The 19,836-nt window shown below is 59.8% G+C and overlaps 1 protein-coding gene across 3 annotated transcripts; it reads right to left on the reverse strand.

Moving 5' to 3' along the window:
• Nucleotides 1-9,389: 9,389 nt before the first annotated feature.
• Nucleotides 9,390-19,553, reverse strand: CDIPT (CDP-diacylglycerol--inositol 3-phosphatidyltransferase). Of its 3 annotated transcripts, none has more exons than XR_016461365.1 (7): nt 19,437-19,553; nt 17,420-17,554; nt 16,287-16,440; nt 15,006-15,087; nt 12,854-12,935; nt 10,539-10,843; nt 9,390-10,419 (listed from the first exon to the last, which is right to left on the reverse strand). XR_016461365.1 is itself a non-coding variant. In XM_090130353.1 (6 exons), exons 1-6 carry the CDS (start codon nt 19,483-19,485, stop codon nt 10,716-10,718), a joined length of 630 nt encoding a protein of 209 aa, XP_089986479.1. In that variant the 5' UTR covers nt 19,486-19,553; the 3' UTR covers nt 9,390-10,715. The 3 variants fall into 3 exon arrangements, 1 of the variants encoding a protein (XP_089986479.1); XR_016461366.1 differs by having other exon boundaries at nt 9,390-9,812; nt 10,280-10,843; XM_090130353.1 differs by having other exon boundaries at nt 9,390-10,843.
• Between the last annotated feature and the right edge of the window lie 283 nt (nt 19,554-19,836).

Here is a 19,836-nt window from a genome sequence, read left to right on the forward strand (position 1 = left end):
GGACACATAGGGGCCCATAGGGACACATAGGGACACATAGGGACACATGGGGACACATGGGGACACATAGGGACACATAGGGACACATAGGGACACATGGGGACACATAGAGACACATAGGGACACATAGGGACACATGGGGACACATGGGGACACATAGGGACACATGGGGACACATGGGACACATGGGGACACATGGGGACACATAGGGACACATGGGTACACATGGGGACACATGGGGACACATAGGGACCCATAGGGACACATGGGGACACATGAGGACACATGGGGACACATGGGGACACATGAGGACACATGGGGACACAAAGGGACACATGGGGACACATGGGTACACATGGGGACACATGGGGACACATGGGGACACATGGGGACACATAGGGACACATGGGGACACATGGAGACACATGGAGACACATGGGGACACATGGGGACACATAGGGACACATGGGGACACATGGGGACACATGGGCACACATAGGGACACATGGGGACACATGGAGACACATAGGGACACATGGGGACACATGGGGACACATGGAGACACATGGGGACACATGGGGACACATAGGGACACATGGGGACACATAGGGACACATAGGGACACATGGGGACACATAGGGACACATAGGGACACATGGGACACATGGGGACACATGGGGACACATAGGGACACATGGGGACACATAGGGACACATGGGGACACATGGGGACACATGGAGACACATGAGGACACATGGGGACACATAGGGACACATGGGGACACATGGGGACACATGGGGACACATGGAGACACATGGGGACACATAGGGACACATAGGGACACATGGGGACACATGGGGACACATGGGGACACATAGGGACACATAGGGACACATGGGGACACATAGGGACACATGGGGACACATAGGGGCCCATAGGGACACATAGGGACACATGGGGACACATGGGGACACATGGGGACACATAGGGACACATAGGGACACATAGGGACACATAGGGACACATAGGGACACATGGGGACACATAGAGACACATAGGGACACATAGGGACACATGGGGACACATGGGGACACATAGGGACACATGGGGACACATGGGGACACATGGGGACACATAGGGACCCATAGGGACACATGGGGACACATGAGGACACATGGGGACACATGGGGACACATGAGGACACATGGGGACACAAAGGGACACATGGGGACACATGGGTACACATGGGGACACATGGGGACACATGGGGACACATGGGGACACATAGGGACACATGGGGACACATGGAGACACATAGGGACACATGGGGACACATGGGGACACATAGGGACACATGGGGACACATGGAGACACATAGGGACACATGGGGACACATGGGGACACATGGAGACACATGGGGACACATAGGGACACATGGGGACACATGGGGACACATGGGGACACATAGGGACACATGGGGACACATAGGGGCCCATAGGGACACATAGGGACACATAGGGACACATGGGGACACATGGGGACACATAGGGACACATGGGGACACATGGGGACACATGGGGACACATGGAGACACATGGGGACACATAGGGACACATAGGGACACATGGGGACACATGGGGACACATGGGGACACATAGGGACACATAGGGACACATGGGGACACATAGGGACACATGGGGACACATAGGGGCACATGGGGACACATAGGGACACATAGGGACACATGGGGACACATGGGGACACATAGGGACACATGGGGACACATGGGGACACATGGGGACACATAGGGACACATAGGGACACATGGGGACACATGGGGACACATGGGGACACATGGGGACACATGGGGACACATGGAGACACATGGGGACACATGGGGACACATAGGGGCACATGGGGACACATAGGGACACATAGGGACACATGGGGACACATGGGGACACATAGGGACACATGGGGACACATGGGGACACATAGGGACACATAGGGACACATGGGGACACATAGGGACACATGGGGACACATGGGGACACATGGGGACACATGGGGACACATGGAGACACATGGGGACACATAGGGACACATAGGGACACATAGGGGCCCATAGGGACACATAGGGACACATGGGGACACATGGGGACACATGGGGACACATAGGGACACATAGGGACACATGGGGACACATAGGGACACATGGGGACACATAGGGACACATGGGGACACATAGGGACCCATAGGGACACATGGGGACACATGGGGACACATGAGGACACATGGGGACACATGGGGACACATGAGGACACATGGGGACACAAAGGGACACATGGGGACACATAGGGACACATGGGGACACATAGGGGCCCATAGGGACACATAGGGACACATGGGGACACATAGGGACACATGGGGACACATAGGGACCCATAGGGACACATAGGGACACATGGGGACACATAGGGACACATGGGGACACATAGAGACACATAGGGACACATAGGGACACATAGGGACACATGGGGACACATGGGGACACATGGGGACACATAGAGACACATAGGGACACATAGGGACACATGGGGACACATGGGGACACATGGGACACATGGGGACACATGGGGACACATAGGGACACATGGGGACACATGGGGACACAAAGGGACACATGGGGACACATGGGGACACATGGGGACACATGAGGACACATGGGGACACATAGGGACACATAGGGACACATGGGGACACATGGGACACATGGGGACACATAGGGACACATGGGGACACAAAGGGACACATGGGGACACATGGGGACACATAGGGACACATAGGGACACATAGGGACACATGGGGACACATAGAGACACATAGGGACACATAGGGACACATGGGGACACATGGGGACACATGGGGACACATAGGGACCCATAGGGACACATGGGGACACATGAGGACACATGGGGACACATGGGGACACATGAGGACACATGGGGACACATGGGGACACATGGGGACACATAGAGACACATAGGGACACATAGGGACACATGGGGACACATGGGGACACATAGGGACACATGGGGACACATGGGACACATGGGGACACATGGGGACACATAGGGACACATGGGGACACATGAGGACACATAGAGACACATGGGGACACATAGAGACACATGGGGACACAAAGGGACACATGGGGACACATGGGGACACATGGGGACACATGAGGACACATGGGGACACATAGGGACACATAGGGACACATGGGGACACATGGGACACATGGGGACACATGGGACACATGGGGACACATAGGGACACATGGGGACACAAAGGGACACATGGGGACACATGGGGACACATAGGGACACATAGGGACACATAGGGACACATGGGGACACATAGAGACACATAGGGACACATAGGGACACATGGGGACACATGGGGACACATGGGGACACATAGGGACCCATAGGGACACATGGGGACACATGAGGACACATGGGGACACATGGGGACACATGAGGACACATGGGGACACAAAGGGACACATGGGGACACATGGGTACACATGGGGACACATGGGGACACATGGGGACACATAGAGACACATAGGGACACATAGGGGCCCATAGGGACACATGGGGACACATGGGGACACATGGGGACACATGGGGACACATAGGGACACATGGGGACACATAGAGACACATAGGGACACATAGGGGCCCATAGGGACACATGGAGACACATGGGGACACATGGGGACACATGGAGACACATGGGGACACAAAGGGACACATAGGGACACATGGGGACACATGGGGACACATGGAGACACATGGGGACACATGGGGACACAAAGGGACACATGGGGACACATGGGGACACATGGGGACACATGGGGACACATGGGGACACATGGAGACACATAGGGACACATGGGGACACATGGGGACACATAGGGACACATAGGGACACATAGGGACACATGGGGACACATGGGGACACATGGGGACACATAGGGACACATAGGGACACATGGGGACACATGGGGACACATGGGGACACATAGGGACACATGGGGACACATGGGGACACATGGGGACACATAGGGACACATAGGGACACATGGGGACACATGGGGACACATAGGGACACATGGGGACACATAGGGACACATAGGGACACATGGGGACACATAGGGACACATGGGGACACATAGGGACACATGGGGACACAAAGGGACACATAGGGACACATGGGGACACATAGGGACACATAGGGACACATGGGGACACATGAGGACACATGGGGACACATGGGGACACATAGAGACACATAGGGACACATAGGGACACATGGGGACACATGGGGACACATGGGGACACATAGGGACCCATAGGGACACATGGGGACACATGAGGACACATGGGGACACATGGGGACACATGAGGACACATGGGGACACATGGGGACACATGGGGACACATAGAGACACATAGGGACACATAGGGACACATGGGGACACATGGGGACACATAGGGACACATGGGGACACATGGGACACATGGGGACACATGGGGACACATAGGGACACATGGGGACACATGGGGACACAAAGGGACACATGGGGACACATGGGGACACATGGGGACACATGAGGACACATGGGGACACATAGGGACACATAGGGACACATGGGGACACATGGGGACACATAGGGACACATAGAGACACATAGGGACACATAGGGACACATGGGGACACATAGAGACACATAGGGACACATGGGGACACATGGGGACACATGGGGACACATAGGGACACATGGGGACACATGGGACACATGGGGACACATAGGGACACATGGGGACACATGGGGACACATGGGGACACATGGGGACACATAGGGACACATAGGGACACATAGGGACACATGGGGACACATAGAGACACATAGGGACACATGGGGACACATGGGGACACATGGGGACACATGGGGACACATAGGGACACATAGGGACACATGGGGACACATGGGGACACATGGGGACACATAGGGACACATGGGGACACATGGGACACATGGGGACACATAGGGACACATGGGGACACAAAGGGACACATGGGGACACATGGGGACACATAGGGACACATAGGGACACATAGGGACACATGGGGACACATAGAGACACATAGGGACACATAGGGACACATGGGGACACATGGGGACACATGGGGACACATAGGGACCCATAGGGACACATGGGGACACATGAGGACACATGGGGACACATGGGGACACATGAGGACACATGGGGACACAAAGGGACACATGGGGACACATGGGTACACATGGGGACACATGGGGACACATGGGGACACATAGAGACACATAGGGACACATAGGGACACATGGGACACATGGGGACACATGGGGACACATGGGGACACATGGGGACACATGGGGACACATAGGGACACATGGGGACACATAGAGACACATAGGGACACATGGGACACATGGGGACACATGGGGACACATAGGGACACATGGAGACACATGGGGACACATAGGGACACATAGGGACACATGGGGACACATGGGGACACATGGGGACACATGGGGACACATGGAGACACATGGGGACACAAAGGGACACATAGGGACACATGGGGACACATGGGGACACATGGAGACACATGGGGACACATGGGGACACATGGGGACACATGGGGACACAAAGGGACACATGGGGACACATGGGGACACATGGGGACACATGGAGACACATGGGGACACATGGGGACACATGGGGACACATGGGGACACATGGAGACACATAGGGACACATAGGGACACATGGGGACACATGGGGACACATAGGGACACATAGGGACACATAGGGGCCCATAGGGACACATGGGGACACATGGGGACACATGGGGACACATAGGGACACATAGGGACACATGGGGACACATGGGGACACATGGGGACACATAGGGACACATAGGGACACATGGGGACACATGGGGACACATAGGGACACATGGGGACACATGGGGACACATGGGGACACATAGGGACACATGGGGACACATGGGGACACATGGGGACACATAGGGACACATGGGGACACATGGGGACACATAGGGACACATGGGGACACATGGGGACACATGGGGACACATAGGGACACATAGGGACACATGGGGACACATGGGGACACATAGGGACACATGGGGACACATGGGGACACATAGGGACACATAGGGACACATGGGGACACATGGGGACACATGGGGACACATAGAGACACATAGGGACACATGGGGACACATGGGGACACATGGGGACACATAGGGACACATGGGGACACATGGGGACACATGGGGACACATAGGGACACATAGGGACACATGGGGACACATGGGGACACATGGGGACACATAGAGACACATAGGGACACATAGGGACACATGGGGACACATGGGGACACATAGGGACACATGGGGACACATGGGACACATGGGGACACATGGGGACACATAGGGACACATGGGGACACATGGGGACACATGGGGACACATGGAGACACATGGGGACACATAGGGACACATGGGGACACATAGAGACACATAGGGACACATGGGACACATGGGGACACATAGGGACACATGGGGACACATGGGGACACATAGGGACACATGGGGACACATGGGGACACATGGGGACACATAGGGACACATGGGGACACATGGGGACACATGGGGACACATGGGGACACATAGGGACACATAGGGACACATGGGGACACATGGGGACACATGGGGACACATAGAGACACATAGGGACACATGGGGACACATGGGGACACATGGGGACACATGGGGACACATGGGGACACATAGGGACACATGGGGACACATGGGGACACATAGGGACACATAGGGGCCCATAGGGACACATAGGGACACATGGGGACACATAGGGACACATGGGGACACATGGGGACACATGAGGACACATGGGGACACATAGGGACACATAGGGACACATAGGGACACATGGGGACACATGGGGACACATGGGGACACATAGGGACACATAGGGACACATAGGGGCCCATAGGGACACATAGGGACACATGGGGACACATGGGGACACATGGGGACACATAGGGACACATGGGGACACATGGGGACACATGGGGACACATAGAGACACATAGGGACACATAGGGACACATGGGGACACATGGGACACATGGGGACACATGGGGACACATAGGGACACATGGGGACACATGGGGACACATGGAGACACATGGGGACACATAGGGACACATGGGGACACATGGGGACACATGGGGACACATGGGGACACATGGGGACACATAGGGACACATGGGGACACATGGGGACACATAGGGACACATAGGGACACATAGGGACACATGGGGACTCATAGGGACTCATAGGGACACATGGGGACACATAGGGACACATGGGGACACATGGGGACACATAGGGACACATGGGGACACATGGGACACATGGGGACACATGGGGACACATAGGGACACATGGGGACACATGGGGACACAAAGGGACACATGGGGACACATGGGGACACATGGGGACACATGAGGACACATGGGGACACATAGGGACACATAGGGACACATGGGGACACATGGGGACACATAGGGACACATAGGGGCCCATAGGGACACATAGGGACACATGGGGACACATGGGGACACATGGGGACACATAGGGACACATAGGGACACATGGGGACACATGGGGACACATAGGGACACATAGGGGCCCATAGGGACACATAGGGACACATGGGGACACATGGGGACACATGGGGACACATAGGGACACATAGGGACACATGGGGACACATAGGGACACATAGGGACACATAGGGACACATAGGGACACATAGAGACCCACAGACACCCATAGATCCCAAAAGCCTCCATAGAACCCCATAGAGACCCATAGAGACCCATAGAAGCCCATAGACACCATAGAGACCCATAGAGTCCCATAGAGACCCATGGAGCCCCATAGAGACCCATAGAGACCCATGGAGCCCCATAGAGACCCATAGAGCCCCATAGAGACCCATAGAGACCCATGGAGCCCCATAGAGACCCATAGATCCCAACAGACCCCATAGAGACCCATAGAGACCCATAGATCCCAACAGACCCCATAGAGCCCCATAGAGCCCCATAGAGACTCTCAGACCCTATAGAGCCCCAAAGAACCAGAGAGACCCCATAGAGCCCCATAGATCCCAACAGACCCCATAGAGCCCCATAACTCCCCCATCGACCCCCCACCCCCACCCCATAGACTCCCCTTGACCCCATAGATCCCCTATAGCCCCCCCATAGCCCACCCTGGTCCCATGGGACCTCTAAATGGGACACCAAATATGGGACCCCAAAAATATGGGACCCCAAATATGGGAACCCTAAAGAGGGACCCTAAAATATGGGACCCCAAAAATATGGGAACCCAAAATGGGACCCCAAATATGGGACCCCAAAAATATGGGACCCCAAATATGGGACACCAAATATGGGACCACAAAAATATGGGACCTCCAAGTGGGACCCCAAATATGGGAACCCTAAAGTGGGACCCTAAAATATGGGACCCCAAAATGGGACCACAAATATGGGACACCAAATATGGGACCACAAAAATATGGGACCTCCAAGTGGGACCCCAAATATGGGACCCCAAAATGGGACCCCAAATATGGGAACCCTAAAGAGGGACCCTAAAATATGGGACCCCAAAAATATGGGAACCCAAAATGGGACCCCAAATATGGGACCCCAAAAATATGGGACCCCAAAATGGGACACCAAATATGGGACCACAAAAATATGGGACCTCCAAGTGGGACCCCAAATATGGGAACCCTAAAGTGGGACCCTAAAATATGGGACCCCAAAATGGGACCACAAATATGGGACACCAAATATGGGACCACAAAAATATGGGACCTCCAAGTGGGACCCCAAATATGGGACCCCAAAATGGGACCCCAAATATGGGAACCCTAAAGAGGGACCCTAAAATATGGGACCCCAAAAATATGGGAACCCAAAATGGGACCCCAAATATGGGACCCCAAAAATATGGGACCCCAAAATGGGACACCAAATATGGGACCACAAAAATATGGGACCTCCAAGTGGGACCCCAAATATGGGAACCCTAAAGTGGGACCCTAAAATATGGGACCCCAAAATGGGACCCCAAAATTATGGGACCGCAAACGGGACCCCAAAACGGGACCCCCCCCCAAATATGGGACCCCAAAGCCAGGATCACGTGACCGCTCCATTCTTTATTTAAAGGGGGCGTGGCCTGTCCGAGTAGGCGGGGCCTGAGCGTTGTGGGCGTGGCTTATGGGATACATATGCCCTCATTATGGGACTTCTCCATTGGATTGGATTGGGGTGGTGGGCGTGGCCTACAGGGGGCGTGGCCTGCTGAGTGGGCGTGGCCTTAGCATTGTGGGCGTGGCTTATGGGATACATATGCCCTCATTATGGGACTTCTCCATTGGATTGAATTGGGGTGGGAGGCGTGGCCGATGGGGGCGTGGCCTCTGGAGGGCGTGGCCCTTTTTTCGAGTGGGCGTGGCCTACGCGTTGTGGGCGTGGCTTATGGGATACACATGCCCTCATTATGGGACTTCTCCATTGGATTGAATTGGGGTGGGAGGCGTGGCCTGTGGAGGGCGTGGCCTTTTTAGTGGGCGTGGCCTAGCCTTTGTGGGCGTGGCTTATGGGATGCTTATCCCCTCATGACGACACTCCTCCATTGGATGTGACTTGGGGGGGCGTGGCCTACGGGGGCGTGTTCTTTTTAGTGGGCGTGGCCTAGCCTTTGTGGGCGTGGTTTATGGAATGCTTATCCTCTCATGACGACACTCCTCCATTGGATGTGACTTGGGGGAGGCGTGGCCTATGGGGGCGTGGCCTTTTAGTGGGCGTGGCCTAGGCATTGTGGGCGTGGCTTATGGGATGCTTATCGCCTCACGACGACACTTCCCCATTGGATGTGACTTGGAAGGGGCGTGGCCTATGGGCGTGGCCTTTTAGTGGGCGTGGCCTAGGCATTGTGGGCGTGGCTTATGGGATGCTTATCGCCTCACGACGACACTTCCCCATTGGATGTGACTTGGAAGGGGCGTGGCCTCTGGGGGCGTGGCCTTTTCGAGTGGGCGTGGCCTAAGCGTTGTGGGCGTGGCTTACGGGATGCTTATCCCCTCACGACGACACTTCCCCATTGGATGTGACTTGGGGGAGGTGTGGCCTCTGGGGGCGTGCCCTTTTTTCGAGTGGGCGTGGCCTAAGCATTGTGGGCGTGGCTTATGGGATGCTTATCCCCTCATAACAACTCTTCTCCATTGGATGTGAATTGGGGGGGGCGTGGCCTCTGGGGGCATGGCCTTTTCAAGTGGGCGTGGCCTAAGCCTTGTGGGCGTGGCCTAAGCGTTTGTGGGCGTGGCTTATGGGATGCTTATCCCCTCACGACGACACTTCCCCATTGGATGTGACTTGGGGGGGGGGGCGTGGCGTGGCCTACGGGGGCGTGGCCTTTTTGGGGGCGGGGAGGGGGCGTGGCTTAAAGGGGGGTGGGCGTGGTCAGCGCTTCTTCCTGTCCCTGAGGTCAATGGCCGCCAGGCGCCGGGCGGCCGCCTGCAGCTGCAGGGCGTTGAGCAGCGCCTTCAGCACGGCCAATGGCAGCAGAGCCGCCCGCAGGGCGCCCAGGCCTGGGGGTCAGAGGGCAAGGGTCAAAGGTCACGGCCTCACGAGTTCACCCCCCCCGCCTCCCAACGACCCCCATCCTTCATAGCCCCCCATATCCCCCCCATAGCCCCCCGTTTTCCCCCATAGCCCCCCCACATCTCCCTATTTCCCCCCCCATTGACCCCATAGCCCCCCATAGCCCCCCCATAGACCCCATAGCCCCCCACACCGCCCCATTTCCCCCCCCACTGACCCCACATCCCCCATATCCCCCCCATAACCCCCCATAGCCCCCCCAAATCCCCCAATAGACCCCATAGCCCCCCACACCGCCCCATTTCCCCCCGCCATAGCCCCCACATCCCCCCCATAGCCCCACATTTCCCCTCATAGCCCCCCACATCCCCCCATTTCTCCCCCATAGCCTCCCAAATCCCCCCCATAGACCCCATAGCCCCCCACAGCCCCCCATAGCCCCTCATTTCCCCCCCTATAGCCCCCACATCCCCCATAGCCCCCATATCCCCACCATAACCCCCCATTTCCCCCCAAATCCCCCAATAGACCCCATAGCCCCTCACACCGCCCCATTTCCCCCCCATAGCCCCCACATCCCCCATAGCTCCCCATTTCCCCCCCATAGACCCCATAGCCCCCCCAGAGACCCCCATAGCGTCCCACATCCCCCCATAGCCCCTCATTTCCCCTCAGTCCCCCACATCCCCCCATTTCTCCCCCATTTCCCCCATAGTCTCCCAAATCCCCCCCATAGACCCCATAGCCCCCCACATCCCCCCATAGCCCCTCATTTCCCCCCCTATAGCCCCCACATCCCCCATAGCCCCCCATTTCCCCCCCATAGACCCCATAGCCCCCCATAGCCCCCCCATAGACCCCATAGCCCCCCACACCGCCATTTCCCCCCCCCCATAGCCCCCACATCCCCCATAGCCCCCCATATCCCCCCCATAGACCCCATAGCCCCCCCAAATCCCCCAATAGACCCCATAGCCCCCCACACCGCCCCATTTCCCCCCCCATAGCCCCCACATCCCCCATAGCTCCCCATTTCCCCCCCATAGACCCCATAGCCCCCCATAGCGTCCCACATCCCCCCATAGCCCCTCGTTTCCCCCCCATCGCCCCCCATAACCCCCCTTTCCCCCCCTATGACCCCCATAGCCCCCCACATCCCCCCCACAGCCCCCCTATTCCCCCCCATAACCCCCTTTTTCCCCCCATAACCCCCTACAGCCCCCCTATTCCCCCCCACAGCCCCCCATAACCCCTTTTCCCCCCCCATAACCCCCATAACCCCCTTTTCCCCCCCATAACCCCCATAGCTCCCCATAACCCCCTCCTCCCCCCATAACCCCCCTTTCCCCCCCTATGACCCTCATAGCGCCCCACATCCCCCCGACAGCCCCCCTATTCCCCCCCATAACCCCCTTTTTCCCCCCATAACCCCCTACAGCCCCCCTATTCCCCCCCACAGCCCCCCATAACCCCTTTTCCCCCCCCCATAACCCCCATAACCCCCTTTTCCCCCCCATAACCCCCATAGCTCCCCATAACCCCCTCCTCCCCCCATAACCCCCTTTTTCCCCCCCTATGACCCTCATAGCGCCCCACATCCCCCCGACAGCCCCCCTATTCCCCCCCATAACCCCCTTTTTCCCCCCATAGCCCCCAAAGCCCCCCCTATTCCCCCCCATAACCCCTTTTTTCCCCCCATAACCCCCACAGCCCCCCTATTTCCCCCCCATAACCCCCATAACCCCCTTTTTCCCCCCATAACCCCCATAGCCCCCCTATTCCCCCCCACAGCCCCCCATAACCCTGTTTTCTCCCCCCGTAACCCCCACATAGCCCCCTTTTTCCCCACCACAGCCCCCCATAACCCCTTTTCCCCCCCATAACCCCCCTAGTCCCCCTTTTTCCCCCCACAGCCCCCCATAGACCCCCCACTTCCCCCCCACAGCCCCCCACACCCCCTCAAACCCCCCCCCCCACCCCGCAGCCCCCCAACTCACCCCAGCTCCCCCCATAGAAGAACTCCAGGTAGAGGCAGCAGAAGAAACCCTCATTGGCTGCACACACGGTGAACAGCAGCGCCTATGGGGCAACAAAAATGTGGGGCTGCCCCATAACTGCCCCCCCCCAGCCCCATAACTGCCCCCCCTGCCCCATAACCGCCCCCCCTGCCCCATAACTGCCCCCCCAATGCCCTATATCTGCTCTCTCCTGCCCCATAGCTGCTCTTCCAGTCCTATATCTGCTCTCTCCTGCCCCATAGCTGCTCTTCCAGTCCTATATTTGCTCTCTCCTGCCCCACAGCTGCCCCCATATCAGCCCCCCAACCCGATATCTGCCCCCCCTGCCCCATATCTACCCCCCCTGCCCCATAACCGACCCCCCCAGCCCCATAACTGCCCCCCTGCCCCATAACTGTCCCCCCACCCTCTATCTGCTCTCTCCTGCCCCATAGCTGCCCCCCACTGCCCCACAATTGCTCTCTCCTGCCCCATAATTGCTCCTATATCAGTGCCCATAACTGCCCTCCCTGCCCCATAACTGCCCCCCCAGCCCCATAACTGCCCGCCCCAGCCCCATAACCGCCCCCCCAGCCCCATAACTGCCCCCCCCTGCCCCATAACTGCCGCCCTGCCCCATAACTGCCCCCCCAATACCCTATATCTCCTCTCTCCTGCCCCATAGCTGCTCTTCCAGTCCTATATTTGCTCTCTCCTGCCCCACAGCTGCCCCCATATCAGCCCCCCAACCCCATATCTGCCCCCCTGCCCCATAACTGCTCCCCCAGCCCCATAACTGCCCCCCTCCCGCCCCATAACTGCCCCCCCAGCCCCATAACTGCCCCCCCACCCTCTATCTGCTCTCTCCTGCCCCATAGCTGCCCCCCACTGCCCCACAATTGCTCTCTCCTGCCCCATAATTGCTCCTATATCAGTGCCCATATCTGCCCCCCCCAGCCCCATAACTGCCCTTGTGCCCCATAACTGCCCCACAATGCCCTATATCTCCTCTCTCCTGCCCCATAGCTGCTCTTCCAAACCTATATTTGCTCTCTCCTGCCCCACAGCTACCCCCATATCAGCCCCCCAACCCCATAACTGTCCCCCCCTGCCCCATAACTGCTCCCCCAGCCCCATAACTGCCCCCCCAATGCCCTATATTTGCTCTCCCTGCCCCATAACTGTCCCTCCCAGCCCCATAACTGCCCCCCCTGCCCCATAACTGCCCCCCCAGCCCCATAACTGCCCCCCCAATGCCCTATATCTGCTCTCTCCTGCCCCACAGCTGCGCCCATATAAGTCCCCCACCAACCCCATAACTGCCCCCCCCAGCCCCATATCTGCTTCCCTGCCCTATAACTGAAGCCCCCAGCCCCGTAACAGCCCCCCCTGCCCCATAACTGCCCCTGTGCCCCATAGCTGCCCCCTACTACCCTATAGCTGCCCTCCCCTGCCCCATAGCTGCTCCTATATCAGTGGCCCGCCCCACACCCGCCCCCCCCAGCCCCACATCTGCCCCCTCCGCCCCACATCCGCCCCCCCCCAGCCCCACATCCGCCCCCCCCGCCCCACATCCGTCCCCTCCAGCCCCACATCCCCCCCCCAGCCCCACATCCACCCCCCCCGGCCCCACATCCGCCCCCCCCCCACCCCATAACTGCCCCCCCCAGCCCCACATCCACCCCCCCCACCCCCCCCCAGCCCCACATCCGTCCCCCCCCACCCCACATCCGCACCCCCCAGCCCCACATCCACCCCCCCAGCCGCCCCCAGCCCCACATCCGCCCCCCCCGCCCCACACCCGCCCTCTCCAGCCCCACATCCACCCACCCCGGCACCACATCCGCCCCCCACAGCCCCACATCCGCCCTCCCACCCCACATCCGCCCCCCCCAGCCCCACATCCGCCCCCTCCAGCCCCCCATCCCCCCCCAGCCCCACATCCGCCCCCCCCACCCCATAACTGCCCCCCCCAGCCCCACATCCACCCCCCATCCCCCCCCAGCCCCACATCCGCCCCCCCCCAGCCCAACATCTGCCCCCCCCGCCCCACATCCGCCCCCCCAGCCCCCCCCAGCCCCACATCCGCCCCCCCCGCCCCACATCCGCCCCCCCCAGCCCCACATCCGCCCCCCCCCCGCCCCACACGCACCTTGTGCCCATAGTAGAGCTGCAGCAGCCGATTCTCCCCCTGCCCCACATTTTTGTGGCTCTCGCCCCCCTCCAACGTGGTGCTGTGTGGGGGGGGGGGGGGGGAAACAAAAAGGGGGCGGGGACTGATGAGACCCCGCCCCCTCGATGAGCCACGCCCCCCTTCCACGTGACCACACCCCCCACGCAAAGACACGCCCACATCTGCAAGCACAGCCAATGGCGGGCCCCAATTTTCCCAACTTTAGCACTCTAAGCCCCGCCCCCCTCCCCAAGCCCCGCCCACAGCGCCAAGCCCCGCCCCCCTCTTCGGCAAGCCCTGCCCACGTGTTCACACGCAGCCAATGGCTGGCCTCCATTTTCCCCAACTTTAGCCCTTGAAGCCCCGCCCCCCTCCCCAAGCCCCGCCCCCACCGTCAGGCCTCGCCCCCTTTAAGCCCCGCCCACGTGCTCACTCGCAGCCAATGGCTGCCTTCCATTCCCCCAACATCAGCCCTCTTAAGCCCCGCCCCCTACCCAACCCCCCCTTTTAAGCCCCTCCCACGTGTTCATGCTCAGCCAATGGCTGCCTTCCGTATTTCCAACCTCAGCCCGTGAAGCCCCGCCCCCTCCCGAAGCCCCGCCCCCAACGGCAAGCCCCACCCCCCTTCCAGGCCCTGCCCACGTGTTCACACACAGCCAATGGCTGGCCTCACTTTCCCCAGCTTTAGCCTCGAAGCCCCGCCCCCTCCCGAAGCCCCCCCATTGGGGAGCCCCGCCCACGTTTTCACACACAGCCAATAGCTGGCCTCGCTTTCCCCAACTTTAGCCCTCGAAGCCCCGCCCCGTCCTGTAGCCCCGCCCCATTTTAAGCCCCGCCCACGTGCTTATGCACAGCCAATGGCTGCCTTCGCTTTCCCCAAACTCAGTCCTCTAAGGCCCGCCCCCCACCAAGCTCCGGCCCCCCCCACCAAGCCCCGCCCCCTTCCAAGCCCTGCCCACTCGTTCACACACAGCCAATGGCTGGCCTCCATTTTCCCCAGCTTTAGCCCTCGAAGCCCCGCCCCGTCCCGAAGCCCCGCCGCCTTTAAGCCCCGCCCACGTGCTCACACTCAGCCAATGGCTGCCTTCGCTTCCCCCAACGTTTGCCTCTAAGCCCCGCCCCCTTCCCAAGCCCCGCCCCCCTTCCAAGCCCTGCCCACGTGTTCACACACAGCCAATGGCTGGCCTCCATTTTCCCCAGCTTTAGCCCTCGAAACCCCGCCCACTCCCGAAGCCCCGCCCCCCTTTAAGCCCCGCCCACGTGTGCATGTGCAGCCAATGGCTGGCGACGTCGAGGCAGACGCTGAGCTGCAGCAGCGGGGCGGCGCTGGGGTAAAGCAGGGCCAGGTTGAGCTGCAGGCACAGCAGGGAGCAGCGATCCGTCAGCATGTCCAACATGGCGCCCAGCCGGGAGCCTGCGGGTCAAAGGGCACGGGGTCAAGGGTCACGAGGGGTCAAGGGTCGGGAGGTCGAGGCGTCAGGAAACCGAGGAGGTGCAGGGAGAGCTTGGGGGGGGGGGAGCTGTTATGGAGGCCAGTGTAGGAACCTGGGGACAAAGGTCAGGGGTCACGCGGTCAGGGGGTCAAGGGTCACGCCCTGCACCGAAGCCCCGCCCCTCCCGGAAGTCCTAGGCCGACAAAACGCTGCCCTCCACACAAGCCCCGCCTCTTCCGGAAGTCCCACCCGGAAGCCCCTCCCTCTCTCGAAGCAGTGCTCTCCCCGAAGCCCCGCCCTCTCCCGGAAGTACCCGTCCCCCGAAGCCCCGCCCCTCCCGGAAGTCCAAGCAGCCGGAAGCCCTGCCCCTCCCGGAAGTCTCAACCCGAAGCTCCGCCCTATCCGGTTGTCCCCACCCCCACTGAAGCCCCGCCCCTCCCGGAAGTCTCAACCCGAAGCCCCTCCCTGTTCCGGTCCTCCACCCTCCACCGAAGCCCCGCCTCTTCCGGAAAGCTCAGCCCATCCCCAAAGCCTCTCCCCTCCCGGAAGTCCCACCCCCCTCACGCCTCTCTTCCACTCTCGAAGCTCCGCCCCTCCCTGAAGTCCTCGCCCCCCGAAGCCACACCCCTTCCGGAAGTCCCAGCCACACAAAGCCCCTCCCCGTCCGGAAGTCCAACCCCGAAGCCCCTCCCTCTCCCGGAAGCCGCTGTGTCCCCAAGCCCTTCCCGTCCCGGAAGTCCCGCCCCCATGAAACCCCACCCTCCACCGAAGCCTCGCCTCTTCCGGAAGTCCCGTCCACCCGAAGCCCCTCCCCGTCCGGAAGTCCCAACCACCCGAAAGCCCCTCCCCTTCCGGAAGTCCAACCCCGAAGCCCCTCCCTCTCCCGGAAGCCGCCGTTCCCCGAAACCCTTCCCATCCCGGAAGCCCCCCCCGGAAGTCGCCGCCGGAAGTCCCGCCCACCCTGGTCGAGCCACCGCGCGGCCATCCCGTCCACGGCGTCCATGGCGGCGCTGAGGCCGTAGCACAGCGCGGCGGGGAGCGGGGAGCGCGGCATCAGCAGCACCGACGCGGCGGCCAGCAGCACCCGAACGTAGCCTGCAAACGGGTGCGCCCCATTGGGCCCCATTGTGCCCCATAGAGACCCATTGTGCCCCATAGATTGGCCCATTGGGTCCCATTGTGCCCCATAGAGTCCTATTGTGCCCCATAGAGCCCCACTGTTCCCCATTGGATCCCCTTCTGCCCCATAGAGCCCCATTGTGCCCCATAGAGCCCCACTGTTCCCCATTGGATCCCCTTCTGCCCCATAGAGCCCCATTGTGCCCCATAGAGCCCCATTCTGCCCCACACTGCACCCCATTGGGCCCCATTGTGCCCTATAGAGACCCATTGTGCCCCATTGTGCCCCACACTGCGCCCCATTGTGCCCTATAGAGTCCTATTGTGCCCCATAGAGACCAATTGTGCCCCATTGTGCCCCACACTGCGCCCCATTGTGCCCCACACTGCGCCCCATTGGATCCCCTTCTGCCCCATAGAGCCCCATTGTGCCCCATTGAGCCCCATTGTGCCCCACACTGCACCCCATTGGGCCCCACTGTGCCCCATAGATTGGCCCATTGGCTCCCATTGTGCCCCATTGTGCCCCACACGGCGCCCTATTGGGACCCCTTGTGCCCCATAGATTGGCCCATTGGGTCCCATTGTACCCCATAGAGGCCCATTGTGCCCCATAGACACCTACTGTTCCCCATTGGGTCCCATTGTGCCCCATAGATTGGCCCATAGAGACCCATTGTGCCCCATAGAGCCCCACTGTTCCCCATTGGATCCCCTTCTGCCCCATAGAGCCCCATTGTACCCCATAGAGCACCCCATTGGGCCCCATTGTGCCCCATAGAGACCCATTGTGCCCCATTGTGCCCCACACTGCGCCCCATTGTGCCCCATAGAGACCCATTGTGCCCCATAGAGCCCCATTGTGCCCCACACTGCACCCCATTGGGACCCCTTGTGCCCCATAAATTGGCCCATTGGGTCCCACTGTGCCCCATAGAGACCCATTGTGCCCCATAGACACCTACTGTTCCCCATTGGGTCCCATTGTGCCCCATAGATTGGCCCATTGGGTCCTATTGTGCCCCATAGAGACCCATTGTGCCCCACACAGCGCCCCATAGGGTCCTATGGGACCCCATTGGCTCCTAATGTGCCCCATAGATTGGCCCATTGTGCCCCACTGTGCCCCACACAGCGCCCCATTGGGTCCCATTGCGCCCCATAGATTGGCCCATTGGGTCCCATTGTGCCCCATAGAGTCCTATTGTGCCCCACACAGCGCCCCATTGGCTCCCGTTGTGCCCCATAGAGACCCATTGTGCCCCAAACAGCGCCCCATTGAGTCCCATTGTGCTCCATTGGACCCACTGTGCCCCATAGGATCCAATTGTGTCCCATTGTGCCCCATAGGGTCCTGTTGTGCCCTATTGTGCCCCAGAGAGCCCCACTGTGCCCCATAGCATCCTATAGAACCCCACTGGATCCTATTATGCCCCATAGAATCCTATTGTGCCCCATAGAGCCCCACAGAGCCCCATAGGATCCTATTGTGCCCCACTGTGCCCCATAGAGCCCCATTGTGCCCTATAGAGACCTACTGTGCCCCACTGTGCCCCATAGGGTCACACAGAGCCCCATAGGATCCCATTGTGCCCCATTGAATCCTATTGTGCCCCATAGAGCCCCATTGTGTCCTATGGGGCCCCATAGAGCCCCATTGTGCCCCACAGGATCCCATTGAATCCCACTGTGCCCCACTGTGTCCCATGACCCCCCCAAATTTCACCCCAAATCCCCTCCACCTCCCCTCCCCAAATTCCCCCAAATCCCCCAATTTTCCCCCAATTTCCCCCCAAATTCCCCCAAATCCCCCAAATTCCCCCAAATCCCCCAATTTCCCCCCACGCCCCGCACTCACCGATGACGTTGGGGACGTAGAGGAACACGTTCGCGCCGCCCCCCGCCATCGCCCCCCTAAAAAAAAAACAACAAAAAACCCCAAATCCCCCGAATTCACCCCAAAAAATCCCCTCCCCCCCCCCCCAAAAAAAAACCCAAAAACCCGCAAACGGCCGCGCCGCGTTGCGGCCCCTTTAAGAGCGGCGGCGGCGGCGAGAAACCGGAAGTGGACTCGGGATTGGCCGGACTTCCGCGTCACGTGGTCAGTGTGTCAGTACGGCAACTTCCGTACGGACGGCGTCACGTGATCTGTGCGAACTCCCCCCCACCCCCCCTCGCCGTTTCCGTACGGACGGCGTCACGTGATCTGTGCGAACCCCCCCCGCTTCCGTACGGACGGCGTCACGTGGTCTGCGCTT

The sequence above is a fragment of the Phasianus colchicus genome, chromosome 40, assembly GCF_987193195.1.
Source record: "Phasianus colchicus chromosome 40, bPhaCol1.hap1.1, whole genome shotgun sequence".
Lineage (NCBI taxonomy): Eukaryota > Metazoa > Chordata > Aves > Galliformes > Phasianidae > Phasianus > Phasianus colchicus.